The sequence below is a fragment of the Hyalella azteca genome, unplaced genomic scaffold (genome assembly GCF_000764305.2).
Source record: "Hyalella azteca isolate HAZT.00-mixed unplaced genomic scaffold, Hazt_2.0.2 contig13025, whole genome shotgun sequence".
NCBI classification, from domain to species: domain Eukaryota; kingdom Metazoa; phylum Arthropoda; class Malacostraca; order Amphipoda; family Hyalellidae; genus Hyalella; species Hyalella azteca.
This window is the reverse complement of record NW_025942962.1, coordinates 136,006-155,938: the sequence shown is the minus strand read 5'-3', so window position 1 is coordinate 155,938 and position 19,933 is coordinate 136,006. Positions and strand designations below refer to the sequence as shown.

The 19,933-nt window shown below is 41.5% G+C and overlaps 1 protein-coding gene across 1 annotated transcript; it reads right to left on the bottom strand.

The window, feature by feature from the left end:
• Nucleotides 1-2,870: 2,870 nt before the first annotated feature.
• LOC108678104 (alpha-(1,3)-fucosyltransferase C) lies at nucleotides 2,871-19,476 on the bottom strand. The gene is made up of 8 exons (XM_018166451.2): nucleotides 19,376-19,476; nucleotides 18,656-18,831; nucleotides 16,846-16,962; nucleotides 16,304-16,430; nucleotides 15,763-15,911; nucleotides 14,350-14,539; nucleotides 7,103-7,216; nucleotides 2,871-3,880 (listed from the first exon to the last, which is right to left on the bottom strand). Exons 1-8 carry the CDS (start codon nucleotides 19,474-19,476, stop codon nucleotides 3,739-3,741), a joined length of 1,116 nt encoding a protein of 371 aa, XP_018021940.2. The 3' UTR covers nucleotides 2,871-3,738.
• Between the last annotated feature and the right edge of the window lie 457 nt (nucleotides 19,477-19,933).

Genomic DNA, 19,933 nt, shown 5'->3' with positions numbered 1-19,933 from the left:
ACACAATATGCTGAAGACACAATATGCTGAAGACACCATATGCTGAAGACACAATATGCTGAAGACACAATATGGTGAAGACACAATATGCTGAAGACACAATATGCTGAAGACACAATATGCTGAAGACACAGTATGCTGAAGACGCAATATGCTGGAGACACAATAGGCTGAAGACACAATATGCTGAAGACACAATATGCTGGAGACGCAATATGCTGAAGACACAATATGCTGAAGACACAATATGCTGGAGACGCAATATGCTGGAGACACAATAGGCTGAAGACACAATATGCTGGAGACACAATATGCTGAAGACACAATATGCTGAAGACACAATATGCTGGTAGAGACTTGAATAAGTGGCGGACGCTTCTCTAGAAGCACCGCAGCCGTTGGCCAACGTATATAGGAGCCGTACTTTAGGGAACCTCATCGGTCCAAATCTATTTTCTATATTTATGGAAGGATCATCTCCAAACTTGGTACGAATATGTAAAACAGAATTCTAGGACTTTTTTGTTCATGTGAATTTCAAAAAAATGAAAGAAAACGTTAAATTCATAGAAAACGGCCAAAAACGGCCAAAAGGGGGTACTCTAAAAAAGTTTATAACTGTTGCAAATCACATGCTACAACATCGAAACACGTATCATTCGATGCGTAAAGACCATATCTAACGATTATCGAGTAATTTTTTATTTTTTTTCTTGGTTCTTTTGTTATGATGATTTTTCTGAAAAATTTTGAATTTTCACCCACCTTTTGAATTTTTCCTCCTTTTTTTCCAAACATTTTCAAAACTGAAACGAAATCGAAAAAAAATGGCTCAAGAATCGCTCAATTTTTTAATTGCAAATCGTAGGGTATATGTCTCATCGCTGTAGCTTCAAAACTCTAGGAGTTATTAGGTTTGCCGTGACAAAAAGTGAAATGTTCAGGAGGGCGCGACAAAGTCTCGCGCGTCTCGCAATAGGCACTCAATGCAGCAAGGATGCAAAACTAAGCGTTACTGGAGCTTGATCCAGTCAAGGATGGTGGGAGCGACTGCTAGCACACCTACTCGTGCGACAACAGGAGTGCAACTGAGCTGCAGCTCCAACAGCCAGTATATTTGTGTGCGACGGAGCTAATTTTCCCAGGTCTAATTTGATAAAGAACTCACCCACCCCCCTCCCTTGCAGGATCTCTCGTGAACGCATAAATCAACTTACAGAGATGGTTTTGGTACCATTGATAGCTCAGAATGTCAGCTTTAAGATGAGGCTAAAAACCGGAAAAGTCAAAACTGTCGATTTGGACCTGTAAGGTCCCCTTAAACTTGTTGGCCAGGCAAGAAATCGATCCTGCCAAACTATGAGGGTGAGCTGTTCTAGTTACGCAGATAAATAGCAACACTATTAATTACCAGTAGCGAATAATTCATATTGGCGGATCGGTTAACACTTATTGGCAAGTTCAAAAGCTGAATTACAAACACAGAATTATCCTGTCTTCTATAGCTACTGCAACTCGCTTACTAGTGACGCTACACAGTCACAAGAGAATAGTGAAAGGAAGGTGCGCTCCGACCAAGTCTCAACGAAATAATTAATGGGTATCCAAACGCGGACTTCAGCCCGGGGATGCCACGTCAGCACACGCGACACGGTAGCCAACTATACCGGTAACGGTATACCGTCTATGAGAAAATAATTTAAACCGTAACTAAAATCTGACAATGGATGAATTTCCCTTAAATACTGTCGTGAGTCGTCACTTCAGGATCGAATGGACGGGGTTTTTCTGACGCTTAAAATTTACTTTTATTTGCAATACGGGCGGTAACGAAGTCATGGTGAAATACCTGAAACTTTGTAAACAGACAAAGTTTGTTCATATAACTTTTGAAACAGTTAAACTTAAAGAGAACATATTCAGTATTAACTAGTACGTCTTGTTAAAAAAGCTGTGGAAATTTTGAAACTCCTAGGTATATCGTGCTGGACGTCTCGTCTCGTTCCGTCTTCGTATCGTCCCGGAATTCCCACCGCGAGCTGAAACCTGTCCTGATTTTCATCGCTAAACGGGACAAAGCTTCTTGTCTCATCTGGAATAGGAAAAAAGTACCAAATGCAGAAGTGTACACTGCATGTACGAGTTTTCTTTCTTCACACGAAGCCAAGCACATAATGACGCAGAGGCGCTGCTGTTGTTTCACTGATGTTCTATTAACCAAACTCCGAATATCAGATGGGTTGTTTCGAATATTAAAAAGTATTTACTTCGTTCAGCCAACTTTTTTTAGTGAGAATTTACAGGAGTTTTATTCGTGTTTAAGAATTGATAACAGTGAAACATAATTATATAATATCTTAAATTTGGTTAGTTAGTGAATGGGTAAATTTCAAATAACTTAGGTATAAGCTGTAACAAAAATTGGTGATCAATAAAGTTCTTGAGGTAACAAAAGAATTTATGCATGACATTTACAAAATAATAATAGCGCGGGTTACGAATTGAAGTCACTACATTAGAAAGAAAATGGGCAACTGAAGGTTTGAGCAAAAATGTAACTTGGAGGCTTGGTGCGTTTATGTGAAAAACCGATTATAGTTATTAATGTACGATTTAAATAGTAAGATATGTAGGTTTCCTTTGAATGATATTTCCGTCACACGATGGCTATTGCCTTCTTATGTTCACTCTTATAATTCTGAGGCCATTTTTGCAACTAAAATCTGGAGCTCTGACGAGGACAATGCATGCTGGCGAGGAAGCCGGTGAGGACAATGATGACGGGGGGCAGGTGAGGACGATGCTGTCGAGGGGGGCAGGTGAGGACGATGCTGTCGAGGGGGCTGGTGAGGACGATGTAACTCCGAATATCAGATGGGTTGTTTCGAATATTAAAAAGTATTTACTTCGTTCAGCCAACTTTTTTTAGTGAGAATTTACAGGAGTTTTATTCGCGTTTAAGAATTGATAACAGTGAAACATAATTATATAATATCTTAAATTTGGTTAGTTAGTGAAAAGGTAAATTTCGAATAACTTAGGTAAAAGCTGTAACAAAAATTGGTGATCAATAAAGTTCTAGAGGTAACAAAAGGATTTATGCATGACATTTACAAAAAATAATAGCGCGAGTTACGAATTGAAGTCACTACATTAGCAAGAAAATGGGCAACTGAAGGTTTGAGCAAAAATGTAACTTGGAGGCTTACAGCGTTTATGTGAAAAACCGATTATAGTTATTAATGTATAATTTAAATAGTAAGAAATGTAGGTTTCCTTTGAATGATATTTCCGTCACACGATGGCTATTGCCTTCTTAGGTTCACTCTTATAGTTCTGAGGCTATTTTGAAGGGTGGTTTTGGTGTTTTTTTTGCAACTAAAATCTGGAGCTCTGCATGACGAGGACAATGCATGCTGACGAGGAAGCCGGTGAGGACAATGCTGACGAGGGGGCAGGTGAGGACAATGCTGTCGAGGAGGGCAGGTGAGGACGATGCTGTCGAGGGGGCAGGATGTCGAGAGGGACAATGCAAACAAAGGCTATACATGAGATATTCTCAGGTGGCACGTACCAGAGTTCATTTAGGGGAACCAACCCTAGGCCATTCCGGAAGCACCGCCTTCGACGGCAACCAATCGCCGCCCGCTAGTGACACCGAGAAATGAACTGAGCTCCTGAGCTACCACGGCTAACTTCTCTTATCTCGGTGCCGCTACCACTGCGATAAGAGTAGCGCTAACCACTGCGCCGCGATGGCGTTGCCGAGGGCAACCACCAGCGCCGGCAGGGGTTGCGGTCCAGGAACCAGGCCCTGAGGTCAGGGTATGTGTGGGGCTCAGGCCTGCCAGTCGCAAGTGTCCCCACGCGCTGCCGTGAACTGAGAATACGACAAAATAATTTTACATGAAAGAAATATGTACTCCAGTGAACCATATGAACAGCGTTCACTGTATACTTCACTGTATACTGTTCACTGTATACTGTTTTTCATGATAAAAATTAATATTAACCATCACTTAAGTAGTTTCGCATTAAAAAAACATTATTTAATATTATTTAGACGAAAACAAACGGAAAGCCAGCCTGAGTGGTAATAAATAAATTGAGCATTCTTCCAGTTACACGAAAAAATGAACGCAGTAAAATAAATGAAGAAAAAACACAAGAAAGACTAAGCAATACAAAAATAGCAAAGAAAACTCCGCAAAATTCCCCATATCTTTGCGGAACACTTTTCAGAACCCAGGTCTATCATAAGTTCGAAAATTTTAGAACATGAATACAATCCAGGGTTGGTGATTTTTTTATTTTTTTTTAAATCAAAAAATCAAAAAAATTAATTTTTCATGATTTTTTTATTTATTTGATTTTTTTTATTTTTCAGCTTTTTCAAAAGTTATTTTTTATGTTGCAATTAGCCTACTAACAATAATAGTATATGGGCCAAAATGGATGGCTAAAAAGGCACTTTTTGCCTTCAATATGTGCCAAGGTGGTGTTTACCACTTTGGGATTTTTGGGTAGACAATAATTGATAAGTCTATTCATTAGCTTTGCAAAACCTGAATGGAGCAAGGTAACAAGCTAAATATTGAACATTTAACTGGCTTCAATATACAAAAACACTTCAGGAAGGTGGATCTTCTAAACATTGAAGAGTCCCAGAACAGATAGGTAGCTGATAGCACAGTGCACAACACTATCAATAGATCTACTAGTTTTATGTCCTATAAATCTACCGGGCTCTACCCTCTAAAGACACCAACTAGTATTGACTGAGTGACTGACTGCACTGTTTCCATTTGAATTCAGGGTTGGCAATGATTAAATCAGAATGATGAAATCATGTGATTAAATCATTTGAGTTTAAAAAAAAAAATCACGATTTTTAAAATTTTTTTTATTTTTATTTTTTTTTCCTTTATTTAAATATATTTAGTGTCAGTCTTTAATTTATTATGAGCTATTGTTATTCATAGTTTAGTTTAAATGTACTATGAATGACAAATTGGTATATAAACTTGTTGCCTTTAGTTTGTATTAGGTTCCAATAAATTGAATGTTTTTGGTACAAAGTGTTGCAATACATTGTACATAGCTAGCAGCTTAGCTAATTCTTATAAGGCTATAAGTAGTCTTTAACCATTTGACTATTTGTTATATATTGATTACAATATACAATTGAAATGTGTTAGCTAGCTTATACAGGGTGCGGCAGAAATGATTGAGCAGTTTTGAGGCGAAATAAAAGAGTAATGGAGGTACATAAAGAAGAAAGTTTATTTTCTTCGAGATTAGCATAACATACCTAATAATCGGAAGTTTCCTAAAGCACGTTCACACATATAATGTGTGAACGCGTCTTAATACAAAACCAGCACTATTCGCGCCTTAATACACAGAGCATTTAAAACCTGTACATCGGCCAGTGACTTGAGAACTGAACTCCAGACCTGCAAGCAAATTCTGGTAAACAACGGCTTTGCGAATAAAACTATCGACAATGAAATTTAAACTATCGAGCACGACAAAACCAAACGGAAAATGAACCAACATCAAACAAAAGTATTATAACAATTTATTACCAAAATCAGATGACTGAAGGCCACAAGACTGACAAAAGAGTCCTCAAATCAATCGTGCAGAATAACATCAGAAGCACGACCGCAGCCGACCGAATCAAACTCCTGATTTATTATAAAATATGAAAATCAAGAATTTAATAATGAAAAGTAATCCGTGCAAAAAGTCTGGCCCATTACAACAAACTAATGTTATTTACAAGTATTCCTGCCACAAAGAAGGTTTTAGACTTCTCCAGAACGTAAATTACATTGGTTTGACCAGCACGACTTTGAGCCGCCGCCTAACATGCCACCTCCAGACCGGAGGACCGAAGAACCACATGAGAGAGGCTCATAATGAGACACTCACTCGCGCGACGTTGGAGACCCACACCACTTCATAATGAGACACTCACTCGCGCGACGTTGGAGACCCACACCAGAATCATCATGAGATGCCCAGACGCCACAAGACTGGCGATAGCTGAGGCTCTGATCATCAAGCACGGGTCTCCAGTTATTAATTTACAAATTACCGGATTTGTCAGGAAGCTTTGATTCCAATCTGTATCCATAATACATATGTTGTACTAATGTCATTTCAAAATTTCAAATTCAGTTGTTGCGAAACTCTTCCTATACTTGATAATGAATGACGTTGCATTCGAAACGCCGTAAAATTATAATAAAATGTCCCTTGGAAACCTGATATTTGGATTTTCACTTCCTATCAAGAGCCTAATTCGCCGAATAGAGAAAAACAATTAAGAAAATTGTCAATAAAAAATACTCTCTGGTCTTCAATGAAACCTGCATTAAAGAACAGCTTCTGCCAAACTACACAAACATATATTATATATATATATATATATAGTATATTTAGTAACATATATAGTATAGTAATTATCGTAGTGACATATATATATAAATATATAGTAACGATAATTGCACTTTACCGGACTATACTTATTTTTGGCCCAGTGACGTAAGCAAAATTGTTGAAAAAATGAAAAGAACTTAACTTGGCTGTACCTAACCTTAGTAAAAAGGTGTCAAGCAACGTAAAGAAGGGTTTTATACACACCTAACCCTAACTCTAATCCTAACCTAACGAGGTTGACGTTTTTTTAGTATGTCCGGTAGTGTAGTTCATTTATATTCGTGTCCGGTTTTTAAGTACAAACTAATTGCAGACTTAATAACCGGACTCGATTTTGTCCGGTTTTCTAACCCCTGTCCGGTAATGTTACAATTTTGTCCGGTAATTGTCGAAATTCTTATATATATATATTTTTTTTTCTTTAAATTAAGGCTTTAGCCTGTGGGTTTTTGATCCATTGTATTAACTACAGCCGGTATCTGTGTTTTAGGTTTTTTGAACTGATGATGGATCTAAACTAGGAAACGTTTCCAGTAAAGATTTGGTAAATTGTTGGGAAATTTTCTTCGCTCTACAAATGTTGATGAATTTACGATTTAAGCAATCGAGTGCCATTACTAATGATAAAGTACAAGAGATAAAGTAGTTAACTTGCCTCTCATTTTGGTGCACCATTGGATGCTGGTGCAGTTTGGCGCACAGATCACAGATGTGTGGACGAAACGGATCCCCAATATCTACTTCGTAGTCCTCCCTCCACGCGAAGTAACTGCAGATGGACATCAAAAAGCATTATAAAGACTAGAATAAACTCACATTGCCAATAATTCCTTTACAATTAAGTTTTAAGGGGAGCGTCTGGTCAACTTTTTTGGATTTTGGCATTTCCGGTTTTTAGTCTCATCTTAAAGCTGACATTCTGAGCTATCCAACAGTACCAAAACCATCTCTGTACGTTGATTTATGCGCTCACGACAGATTTCACAAGGGAGAGAGGTGGGGGAGTTCTTTAACAAATTAAATAGGGGAAATTAGCTGCAGTGCACATAAATAGGGTGTCTGCTAGAGCTGAGCTTCAGTAGCCCGACTGGCGTCGTACGGGGTGCTGTGCTAGCAGTCGCTCCCACCATCCTTGACTTGAATCAAGCTCCAGTAACGTTTAGTTTTGCATCCTTGCTGCATTGAGTGGCTATTTCGATGCGCGCGGGACTTTGTCGCGCTGTCCTGAAAAGTTAACTTATTGTCACGGCAAAACTATCTCCTAGAGTTTCAAGGCTACAGCGATGGGAGATATACCATTCGATTCGCAATTCAAATATCTATCGATGCAACGTAGCTTTTTTCGAATTTTGCTATAGTTTTGAAAATATTTTGAAAAAAAGGGTGGGGGAAAATAGGGGAAAAGTTAAAAATTTTCGAATATTTGTGGAAAAATGCTCCCACATCCACCAAAATTCGAAATTAAAAAAAAGCTACGTCGTATCGATAGATAATTTAATTGCAAATCGAATGGTATATGTCTCATCGCTGTAACTTCAAAACTTTAGGAGGAGATAGATTTCTACAGTACCTCCTTTTATGTCCGTTGACTAAGAATTTCACGTTTTCTTTCACTTTTTGCGAAAAATTGACATGAATAAAAGCTGTCTATTTTTCAGTTGTACATATGTGAACCAAGTTTCAAAGTGATCCGTCTGTAGATAGCCGAGATAAAATTTTGGCCAGACGCTCCCCTTAATTCAAAAACGAAATTTCAGGAATTCAGCTACGAATTGAATCAGCCAAATTTTATATTCAACAGTCGCGGCAATGGAGTTTAGCTGGAGAAGGCAAATGCTCTTGGATTTTCATAGCCCACGTGAACTTGCGGTCTCATAATCTGATCACGGCCCGTATGCTAAATAGGGCACTAGCACTACGGAGTAGCACTATGTACTACGAAGTATCCTGTTGGTGTGCTTAATACGTCACAGACACTATAAGCACTTCGAAGTAGCTCTACAATGTTTAGTGTCGTTTAGTGTCGCACTACTGATTCGTATGCAGAAAGACTTTGAAGTGCTACTTCACTATTAGAGTACTTTATAGTGCCACACTACGCTATGAGTCTACTGAAGAATTGTAATTAAGCGCTCAAATAATTAATTATTCGCTAAGTAATTCTTATTCTTTCAAGAAGATTGATGTAAAATGTCTAATTGTGATGGTAATGGTACTAGTGAAAATTGTGATGGTGAGCTGAAATTCGCAATGCGTATGCGCACCTTTCCCATCATATATTTCAAGTCCACGCTTCTCAAAGACATCTAACAAAAGAGAAAAGCATGGAAAGTTCTTGCAGAAGAATTCAAAATGACTCCAGAAAAAAAACAAAAAAGAAAATTCAAAACATGGTATCAAAAACAAGAAAAGTATTTTCTACTTCTACTTTGTTCATCTGTTTCGCCAAGGAAAATGTCAGCCATAAGATTAATATGTTGTTCACTGAAGCGGTACACTTTTTTATATTCATGGCATGTAGTTTCTGAAGTTTTTACGCGATGATGCATGCCTTTGCTGTAAGCCAAACAGATCCATAGCTGACGAAGTAAACAAGGTTAATATACCGTAGTGTCGTCGTGAAGTGCGGTGTGTAGGACACTTCAGACTTTAGTAGTGCGCGTTATGCTTTTGGCCCTATTTAGAATACCAACCGTAGTGTTTCATGCCGCACTATGGCTTGTAGTGCGTAGTGCTACTTCATAGTGCTAGTGCCCTATTTAGCATGCCAACCGTAGTGTTCCATGTCGCACTATGGCTTGTAGTGCGTAGTGCTACTTCATAGTGCTAGTGCCCTATTTAGCATGCCAACCGTAGTGTTCCCCTTTCGCACTAGTAGGCACTACGGCTTGTAGTGCGTAGTGCTACTTCGTAGTGCTAGTGCCCTATTTAGCATGCCAACCGTGGTGTTCCATGTCGCACTATAGTAGGCACTACGGCTTGTAGTGCGTAGTGCTACTTCGTAGTGCTAGTGCCCTATTTAGCATACGGGCCCACGTCACGTACTAGTTTTCACTGGCTAAACTATGAATTTCATCTTCCCCCTATATGATGACATGCTAATTCACTGAACCGACCATATAGATGATTATAATAATGTCAGGAGAGAATATCGTATATTTGTGCGGCACTCTGTCAGGAAGCAGTATTAAGCCCGGTCCACACGCTCAGTTTTACACAACGATTTGTCTGCGCAGTTCTAATCGTTGCAGACAAAACGTTGCGTGTGGACGGGAAAACTGCGCAGTTTTGGAGCCGGCGGGAAAACTGCGCAGTTCCATCGAAATCTGAGCTTAAAACTTAACAAATTTTCCTTCATAATTTAAATTTTCCAGTCAAATACGTCATAATTTAAGGAAATTGTTTAAAGCTCTCTGAAAGCATCAAATTGTTTAAAGCTCTCTGAATGAGACAAAACTATAATAGGCTAGTACCTTTTCGATAAGCATTGAGCAATGAGCACTCTTCACCACGTACTGATCGATTGAAGGTTTGATTCAAACTGGCGCCTTCCTATTCAATTGCTGCAACGGTATGCTCTGTCCGGATGGGGGTGCGGGAGGTAGACCCCCACATACCCCCGTATGGCGGGAACTTCGATTGTTCGTGCGTTTATCTTGTTCAGCAACTGATCAGCCCGATCGTGCGATAGCGTCATCAGCGTTTGACCAGGGGCATCATGACGAAGCTGGACCAGCTGCTCTTTTTAAGCATATTACGCAGATTTGGCCTACCGGGCAATTGACTTCCGAAAGAGGCTGGTAAATAGAAGCAAAACACCCTACGTGGCCGACTTGCTCCTGATTCACCCCTAAGCCGAATATAGTACCTCTAAAACGACCTTAATCGGCACGAAAATTTTGACAGGGTGTCAGTTCCTGTCCAATCAAATATTCTGTATTGCATTTCTGTAGAAGCATTGACACCAGTCGTGCAAGGCACCTGCCATGCCCGTGGCTCGAACGCTTCTATGGAAGTGCAGTAAAGGTTATCTTGTTAAGATATTCTTGTTAGGAATAAACACCTCAGTATGATCTTGTTAAGAAAACGCACCCTAGTATATCCCTGACAATAAAACGTAATGTATTTTTTACACTGAATTGTAATTTTAAAAAAATTTTTCAGGCAAACCTAATACGTTTGTATTATTCATTCGGTTAACATTGTTAAGAATACACTCCTCAGTAATGTTCTTGTTAAGAAAACGCACCCCAGTAACGTCTAGGGTGCTTATTCTTAACAATATTGGGCTGGACCGTGACTGGCACATGTCTGGTAGTATGATGTGAATCCGGCCTAAAACTTCGCCCGTCATGTCAGAGTAGCAATGAGTGGTGCATCGCGGCGGTCATGCAAGTTACTGGGGTGGAGTTGCAAGCCCTATAACCAAATCCAAGTGAGGATTATCATTTACCGCGGTTTGCTAGCTGCTGCAAGCAATAGCTCCATTTCCATTTCCGGGCCGTCGATCCCCGTCAGGGACTTGCCCCCCCTCCCCAGGGTCCCACACCAGGCACGCCCTCTGGTGCCTCGCCATATTGGCGGCCGACAGCACCCTGCTGCACCCCGGACACTGAGCGACCTTCCCCCTCCTGCAGCTGGCTCTCACCGGCTCCTCCTCCCCTCCCCCACAACCGCGTCAACGTCTCGTCCCCCAGCGTCCTCCCTCACACGCCTCCACCACCTTCGCCTGACACTTCTTAGACATTCTCGACCCTCTCAGCCACCCTTTCACTTTCAACCACAAACTTTCAGTTCTCTTGATCCTGTTATTTACATCCACTTCCGAAATCACCCAGCTCCCAAGTACTCTGATTTCACCCCCCTCTTCCGTCCCAAACTCAAGCACCTCCTCTTTCTCCTCAGTGTTTCGTTCCTCCCACTGATTCATCACTTATTTTACTGCTCTCACATCATTCTTAATTTCACTCTTCACACCCACAATCGTAGTGTCATCCGCAAACAAAGCCAAGGACACTCTCACTCTCACACACTCACTACTCCCCATCTCCCATGTACTCTCTCCAGCAAACGAACCCCCTGGCACCCATCTCCACGTCACCCCAACCTCTTCACCCCCGCTTCTTCTCGCCACCTCTGCTTACCTCATAACCGCCTGATGGTACACATTAAACAAGATGGGTGACGTGGAGCACCATTCTCGCAGACCTCTCGCAGGCACCCAGCTTCCACTCACTCCCTCCTTCCCTCTCACTTTGTAAACAGTCGACTCATGCAGATCCACAATCGTATCCAGACATTTCCCTTTCATTCTATACCTCTCAAGCAACCTCCACAAACCCAGTTTGTTCACTCTCGGATACGCTTTTCTCAAATCCAGCAGTCTCGCCACAGGCCACTCCTCTTCATCTATGCCCCTATTCTCATTCAGTTCCATTCTCTTCAAATCAACCACGTCCTCTTGCATACGATCCATCATTTGCACCACATCCGCTGTCGACCTACCCTTTCGAAAACCTGCCTGTTCCTCATCCAACAACCCCAAATACTCAGCCCACCATGCCACTCTCTTCGCTATCACCCTCGCAAGTATTCTGCTCCCCATACTCAACAGACATACCCCCCTATAGTTATTACAGTTATTCCTATCACCCTTCTTGTATAACGGAATCATAACGCCTATTTTCAAAGATTCATCCCAAGCATCCGCTCTCTTCACAAACATTTCTCTCACCAACTCAATCACTCTGTCTCTCACTCCTTCATCCGCCCACTTAATATATTCAATCCTCACTCCATCTTCCCCAGGCGCCGACTCTTTCATATCTTTCATAGCCGCAACAATCTCTTCTCTTTCAGACACTTCATTCAGTCGATCATTTGCCTCTTTTGCTTTTTCACACTCTCGCAGGACACTCGCACCATTTACCGCCCGTTCTATCACTCTCGGCTCCTCTTCATACCTCACGCACGTCACTCGCTCAAAATGCTCCTTAAATTCATTCACACAGATATTCGTACTCGCTCCCGCCTTGCATCCCCTCGTGCCAATCTTCCTCAAACACTTGTACATGTCTCCCACTCTGCCTGTCGCGTACGCTTCCTCACATTCCCTAATCTTATTCTCCCACCACTCTCGTTCAAGCCGCCTCAACCGTCTTCGCAAAGCTCTCCTCGCCTGCTTCACCTCCTCTCTCGCTCCAGCCACCTCTCTCTTCAGCCTCGCCATCAGTCTGCCATCTCTCCTCTGCCTCAGCCTTCTCCTATTCCCCACCAGTTGCACCCTTTCATTTCTCAAACGCACCGCCTCTCATTCAACGCATTTAGCTCATCTTCATACCTAATTGTCCAGGGATTCTGAACCCCTTCTCACATACTCCACATACTTCTTTCGCCGCCTCAGCCATCACCTCCGCAAGCACCTTCTATTTATTACCTTCATTTATTCTCTCATTTGCCTCAGTCATCCTCTCATTTGTTTCCACCTTGTATTCTCTCCTCTTCTCCCATTCTTTCAACACCTCCCACTTTATCCTTGGCACTCTCCTCGTATTCCCTCTTGGCACTCTCCATCTTCTCCGCTTCACTCTCACAGTCATCACTACTGGCTTGTGGTCCGACAACTCGTATTCTCAATCCGTCCTCATCTTTCTTACCATCCACCTCCTATCACACTTCCTCATCACAAAACCATTCATTTCGTACCATCTACCATACCTCACATTAAATCACATCCCTCTCCTTTTATACCTCATGTAGCTATTAACATACTCCAACTCATGCTCCCCACACCAATCAATCAGATCCCTTTCTGCCTCATTCATATATCCAATGTCATACCTTCCGCACACCCCTTCCCTTTCATTCCCTCTTTCCACATTCGAGTTAAAATCTCCCCCTATAATCAATTTCTCACTTCCACCACACGCAACTTGATTCTCAACCGCTCTTCTGTACCTCTTCATACCGTCATCATTCGTTCCTCACACAGGCTGATACACTGATACCAGACGCAACCCTCCCAACACCACAGCAGTCACTCTCTCCTCAAACCATCTCTTCTGTCCCTCTCCTACCCTCACCTCTAAAGCCTCACCCCTCAAAACTACAGCCGACTTCCCATGTACCACCACCACTCTTTCCTCATCCTCTCCCAGCCACAACACATTCTCATCATCCGCACTTATTTCACTCAACAAAACAATCTCCCACCCTTTCCTCACAATCTTCTCTATCACTCTCCCACTCTCCACAAACGCCTCCTATTGTGCTCTCTTATAGATAATCTCTGCACATTCCACGTCACAATCACTCTCTCACTCTTTTGCTTCCCATCCACAACCTCATCCTCTCTCTCTCGCTCTCTCCTCCTCCTCCTCCTCCGACCCTCGTGACGCCTTTCCTTCCTCTCTTTTCTTCGCCTCTCTCCCACTCCCCTTCGCCACCTCCAGTTCCTCGGCCCGGGATGCAGGTGAATGGACCGGAGTCCAATCACCCTAAGGGCCGCTGCCAGCCTGTCCAAAACGCTGCCAGCCTGTCCTGTCCAATCACCCTAAGGGCCGCTGCCAGCCTGTCCGGCAGGCACTGATGCGGGCCCCCGAGGGGCCCTCGCCTTGAAAGTTTTTAAAGAGGGGTCCGGGGCGGCTAGTCCCATCTTCCTCTGTTGTGAGCGGGGGAGTGTTGGGCATCTCCCCTTGCGGCTTGATCCCAAATTGCCCCCCGCCCCCTGGTGGATCCTTTGCCGCTCCAGGGACCGACAGCTGCTGGCCCCGGGCGAGTCCCCCTTGCGCCACAGGAGGCGAACCACCGAGCAAGGGCAAACAATAGCTAGTAGAAAAAATGCCGTTAACATTATCGTTCGATTGTAACCGCCAAAAACGTTCCCAATGCAAATAGATTTACCTGTTATAAGCAGTCCTATTGTTTGCGGTTGCCAATAGGAAGTTCGCCAACAGCTTAGGAGTGGCAAAGTCCAGAGCATTGATCACTGAATTTGGCGGAGCATAGAAATGGTAGTCGGCACCCCCAAACACCACAGGCACCACGTCACGCGTCAACGTCAAGTACAGCTTTTCTGTCACGTAATCGGCACCTGTGGCGACCATACTTTTTAGGGGTAAAGCAAGGCTAACATATCGTATTAAATTTGAACTGGAACGCAACTAAATCTTAGTAAACTCGTAGTGTAACGCAACCTGATGCGGTAATAATGTACTGCAACTCTGCCACGTCTTAGTTTACTCGTAGCGTACCGCCACCTGATCGTGCTAACCGTGTACCGTAACGCTCCTTGATCGTGCTGTGTATGTACCGTAACGCTTACTGATCATGCTAACCGTGTGCCGTAACGCTACCTGATCGTGCTGACCATTTACCGTAACGCTACCTGATCGTGCTGATCCATGTACCGTAACGCTACCTGATCGTGCTATCCATGTACCGTATATAACGCTACCTGATCGTGCTAACCATGTACTGTAACGCTACATTGTAGAGGAAATAAATGTAATTACTGTATTTATAACTTTTAAGTTGCAATGTAGTAGTAGGTTTAGGATTTTGGTTTATCATTTTCAATTTTCATTCACCTTAGCGACCTCCAGCAGTGGGGCGTTGAATTTATTATTGTATCTCGTGTTCTTGCAGTGGAGACGCGTTAATCGATTGCTCCGTGATTATATTTGTGATTGTTCAATTCCAGAGTGAATCGTTATATTGATTATTTGTGTCTATTAATTTGTTTATTATGTATTCATATTCTCTAGTTAGGTATTCCATGTGTTATTTTTGTTTTATTTCAGGAAGGCTTCGTTTTTTTTTTTGGACAAGGACTTTTGGACTTGTGGAAATTGGAATTGGACTGAAACACAATGTTCGGGTTTAGGTTTTAGGGTATTAGGTTTGTTTACGATTCTATTATTTCTTCGCTAATTATATTTACTTTATTATATATATATTGAAAATCCATGGTTTAGTAAAGTGTTGGTTTACTGAAGTATTGGGTGAGGAACGATCACGTGCTCTGTGTCTGGGAACACTCGTTCGTTAAGAGATTGGAAGCCCCCCAACAACTGTTCGTGCTAACGGTAACACAGACGATGGTCACAAATTTAACTCTCAAACTACCTCTGGAGCCTACGCTCAGTCTAAAAAACACATAGCTTCAGAGCTACGGAATTAGAGACGACGCTTGAAACATCTTCGATAGTTTTATTTAACTATCGCTATTACTGACAGAACTACTCAAACAAGGCGTTTTCGAAGGCAAGGTAAGAAGTATTATTCTACTGTGAACTGGTCGCAGTCTCTACTCACACAAGGCGTTTTCGAAGGCGAGGTAGAAGTAGTATTCTCCTATGACCGGGTCGCAGTCGCGGCTGTTGAATTTCCCTATATTACGGTGAACGAGGCTTAATCCACAACTCTTGTTACCACATGAACCATACACATCCACTGGAATGTACCTGCACCACGTAGAAGAATGTTAATTGATAATTAATAAGTTGGCTAAACGGAAGAGATATGGGTTGAAGTAATTACAGTCTCATTTTAAGGTAACCAGTGAGCAGCAAATTAAGATGTGTTTTACGCTTTCTTTTTACGACAACTGAACTCGGTAGTCTGCTATTGTAAACAAGCCATCTATCTATTCGCTGGATGGAGGGGCGTGAGGAAAATGAAATGAGAGGGTTCGAGAATCAGTTTGCGGTAGAAAGTCTGTCTGCGACAACAAGCGACGGCGACTGACCAGATATGGCCTTATATTCAACGGTGACACAAGTGGATCATCATTTATGTTATATTTATAATACATTAGAGTTATCGCAGTTGTCGTACCAAACTGCAGTTGTCTTACTTGCTTAGTTCGGCAGCGTAGCTTTCCCTGCGGCTGTGCGTCTGGCAGTGACTCACCATCCAAGCTGTCATTTTCTCAAATTTTTTTCCGGATGTATAGTCGTGGTCACGTCTCCAGATTTCCGGTACTGCGAGAAATGACTTTTAAATTACATTAATATTTGTTTCATATTTTACATGGTTGTATGTATTGTTAAACGTTGTACTACAGCCTACAGGTAAATTATTGCACACACCTCGTTTGTTCTTTCAATTTTGTATGGCGGCACCAGCAGTGGACATACGTATTCCTGGTCAATTCTGAATCGTTGTAAAATATCAATAACATGAATTTGACGCGAAGGGATAATTGACTTTTTTTTCGTTTTCAAAGCGACAGCTTGAATCCCCAAGCAAAATAATGGTGACTTTATATTATTCTCTTCAAAATATTCTCTTTAAATTCCCCTTTCACATTTTTTATCATCCCACAAAATATGCGCAAAAAGGCTTCGTTATAAAATATTTCATTACACAAGTCACGGTCTCGATCTATTCACTTACTTGTTCTCTTCACGACAACGCCATAAGGAGCCACGACATCGGAGTCTCGTCGGTGCGACATCGTCCAGTTCACGACATTGTTGAGGCGGCCCCAGTCGATGCCACGATTTGTCTGCACTGCCATACAAACAAAGCTAACATAACAAGAATTCATTTATCCAGCAAGTTTAATACAGACCAATTAATTTATATGCGTGATGGAAACTGAACGTTGATGTGCTTAGACGCATGGAACCGCTTGTGCAATGTTTGCGAACGTTCACACAAGTTTGCGAGAGCGTTTTAACCGTTGGAAAATATGCAAAGGACCGCTCACATCGCCTGAGCTCTTCACGACCGCTTGTTCAAGAGCATTCGACGAAGTACTTAGTATGACACGCGTGTTAGCATGATTTTCTACATCGAAGTTTCATATTTCGCAATATTAATTGCCGTTTTCAGTGCCCGGCTATAAAATTTTCACCAAATTGAGGAAGTCAAACTCAAAGTTAGAGTATGGACACTGACAACAAGTATTTATCCAAATATTGGTGCCGTTTGTTTCATTAAACGAAACGCGTTTGAAAATAGTTCTTCACCCTGGACATGCAACGTTTATGCCAATGTTCGCACGCAAGGTTCGAAGACTCTCTTCGGTGTACAGGCAATGATAGCAATAACCAGCATCGTATCCGCAACAGTTTGCAACCGCGTTTGCAAACAACCTGCATGTGGGAGAAACGTCGTAAAAACAATTAAGAACAAAAAAAAAAAAAAAAATTCAGCGATGAACGAGATACAATTTCACAATTGAAGCCTTACTTCGTTTCGCGAAACAAGCATCGCTTTATTAAACTATGTTATGATATTTTGTTAGTAAATTGTTGCTATCATTTAGTTACTTTTGCTGATAGTAGTTATCATTATTCATCATCCGTACTCAAACAAGTGTGCGGCAAAACTTATAAACTTCTAACAGCCTCCCTGTGTACGTTTAAATTTATTATTTGTTAACTTTCATTAGTAAATCGGAATCATTATTAGGTTAACCTTGCCTCTGGGAAGACCTGCCGCTGAAACCTTATGCGAGCGCAGCAGTGCACCGCCAATTTTGTGGGACAATCAGAGCTGAATGGTACGCCTAGCATAATTAATTGGATGATTGAATACATAATTGGATGATGGAGTAATTCCATGGATAATTGAAAGATTAATATATTTTCAAACAATGATTTGAATAATCCTAAAATTATTAATGGGTCATCAGAACAATGCCAACATCAGGCATCCTAGTTAATTGCTGCTACACTAGCCATCTACGTCACTTGGGTAGTAATTTGGCAAAATTGTACTTCTTAACATTGTAATATCATTAAATGTTTCTGTCTACATAGAGCATTTTGCGTTAACAAGACGCGTAGTAATTTTCTTCCCCCACGAAAGCCTCTGGTTCGGAGACGATTAACTCAGTAGGTACAAGCCATTATAATAGCATTGACCTAACAAAATTAATTTAAATGCTAAACAAAAGGAAATATTTCCCAAAGATTATTAAATGCTACATATTCATTTCATGTTACAGCTTGCAGATAAATTTTTGAACTCTCCTATACGAATTAAAAGTCTCATGTTGATTTTAGCCGCCTCATGCCCACATAGAGACAGCTTTTTTCTCCGAACGACCCAAGTGATTGTGTTCACTGAATATAAAAGTGTGGTGTCACTTGCTCCCGAATATGATCGTTATCAGGTCCATGTCCATTCAAAAATGTTATATTGGTGTAAGTTATGCTTTTTTGCTCCACTGATGCCCTAGTAATTGTATTCCTACCTGGTGGAGCCTCGAGAGAAAAGACCAGCCAGGGCTGCGCTAGAGGTCGGGGGTCTGGCAGCGGAGTGGACTGCAGAAAGTCATTGGTATGGAAGACCACAACATCAGCGCTGCTGAGCTGTGAGCGGTCATGAGTCACCACACAAGCGTTCACCTCACACTGTTGCTTGTGCAGCCTGTAAAAACAATAATTTCTTTATATATATCTAATTCATATGAGTTAAGACAATTGAGATGTCAGAGTTAAACAGGGTCAAATCTGGACTGTTCAGAATTCGTACAGCTTGATGGGGCATTGAACCCGCAACTCACGGCTTAAATCATGGCACTCTGAACTCTAACTACTGGGTCACTCTTTGCTGTCGAATATTTTCCTTAGACCAATCACTTATTTAATGGTTCTCTAATTTTCATCTTCTTCCTGAAATGTTTACAAGTGAATAATCATTGGTTCGTAACCTTTGTATATCTCGCTTTTCTTTCATAAGCTATAATTTGCACCTTCCTGAAGAACTGATTTGTACGTAGCACGCAAGTGCAGTATTTTCGTGTCACTCATCCTGCCGAACAAATTACTTATGTGATGTAGAGAACGTGAATTTCACCTGGCGAAGAAGGTTTCGTAGTTAGCCCACTCCTCTTTGGATGACATGCAGTAGCCCACTCACCTCGAGGTGGGCAGCCCACTCCTCTTTGGATGGCATGCAGTAGCTCACTCACCTGGAGGTGGGCAGCGCTTTCGACTCCATGTATACAACAGCCAGCACGAGGTACAAGCAAGACACACCAAGCGCCGTCAGCAACTTCCTCCTGAAGCTCATTTCACTGAAGAATAATTCAAACTGTAAGGTCATTGATCAAATAATTTTATAGTAAATAATAATAAATAATCCAAACTAAAACAGGGAATTTGGTTGTTAGTCGTTTTATCAGTAATCAAATTCATTACCGCACTCATGCGTTGATTTCGTCACTGCCTCACTGGTGAAAATGCTGCTTTCGGCTTAGCACTTTTTTTAGATTCTATTTGTATTCATTGCCTGATCCTCCGTATGTATGCATATCAGATCAAGATGAATGCATCGTGAATAAGTTCGTCATTCATCTGACCGTGGTGCAGGTACGGCGAGCTAAAGATTCCATCACTGGAGGTTAGCTAGTGACATACTTGAGCGTTCACTTCGTCTAAACATCTGCATTGTATGAGAAGCACTTCTCAGTAACTAAATCACTTAGAGAACATTTATTTCAGATAAAGTTAGATTCAATTAAACCACT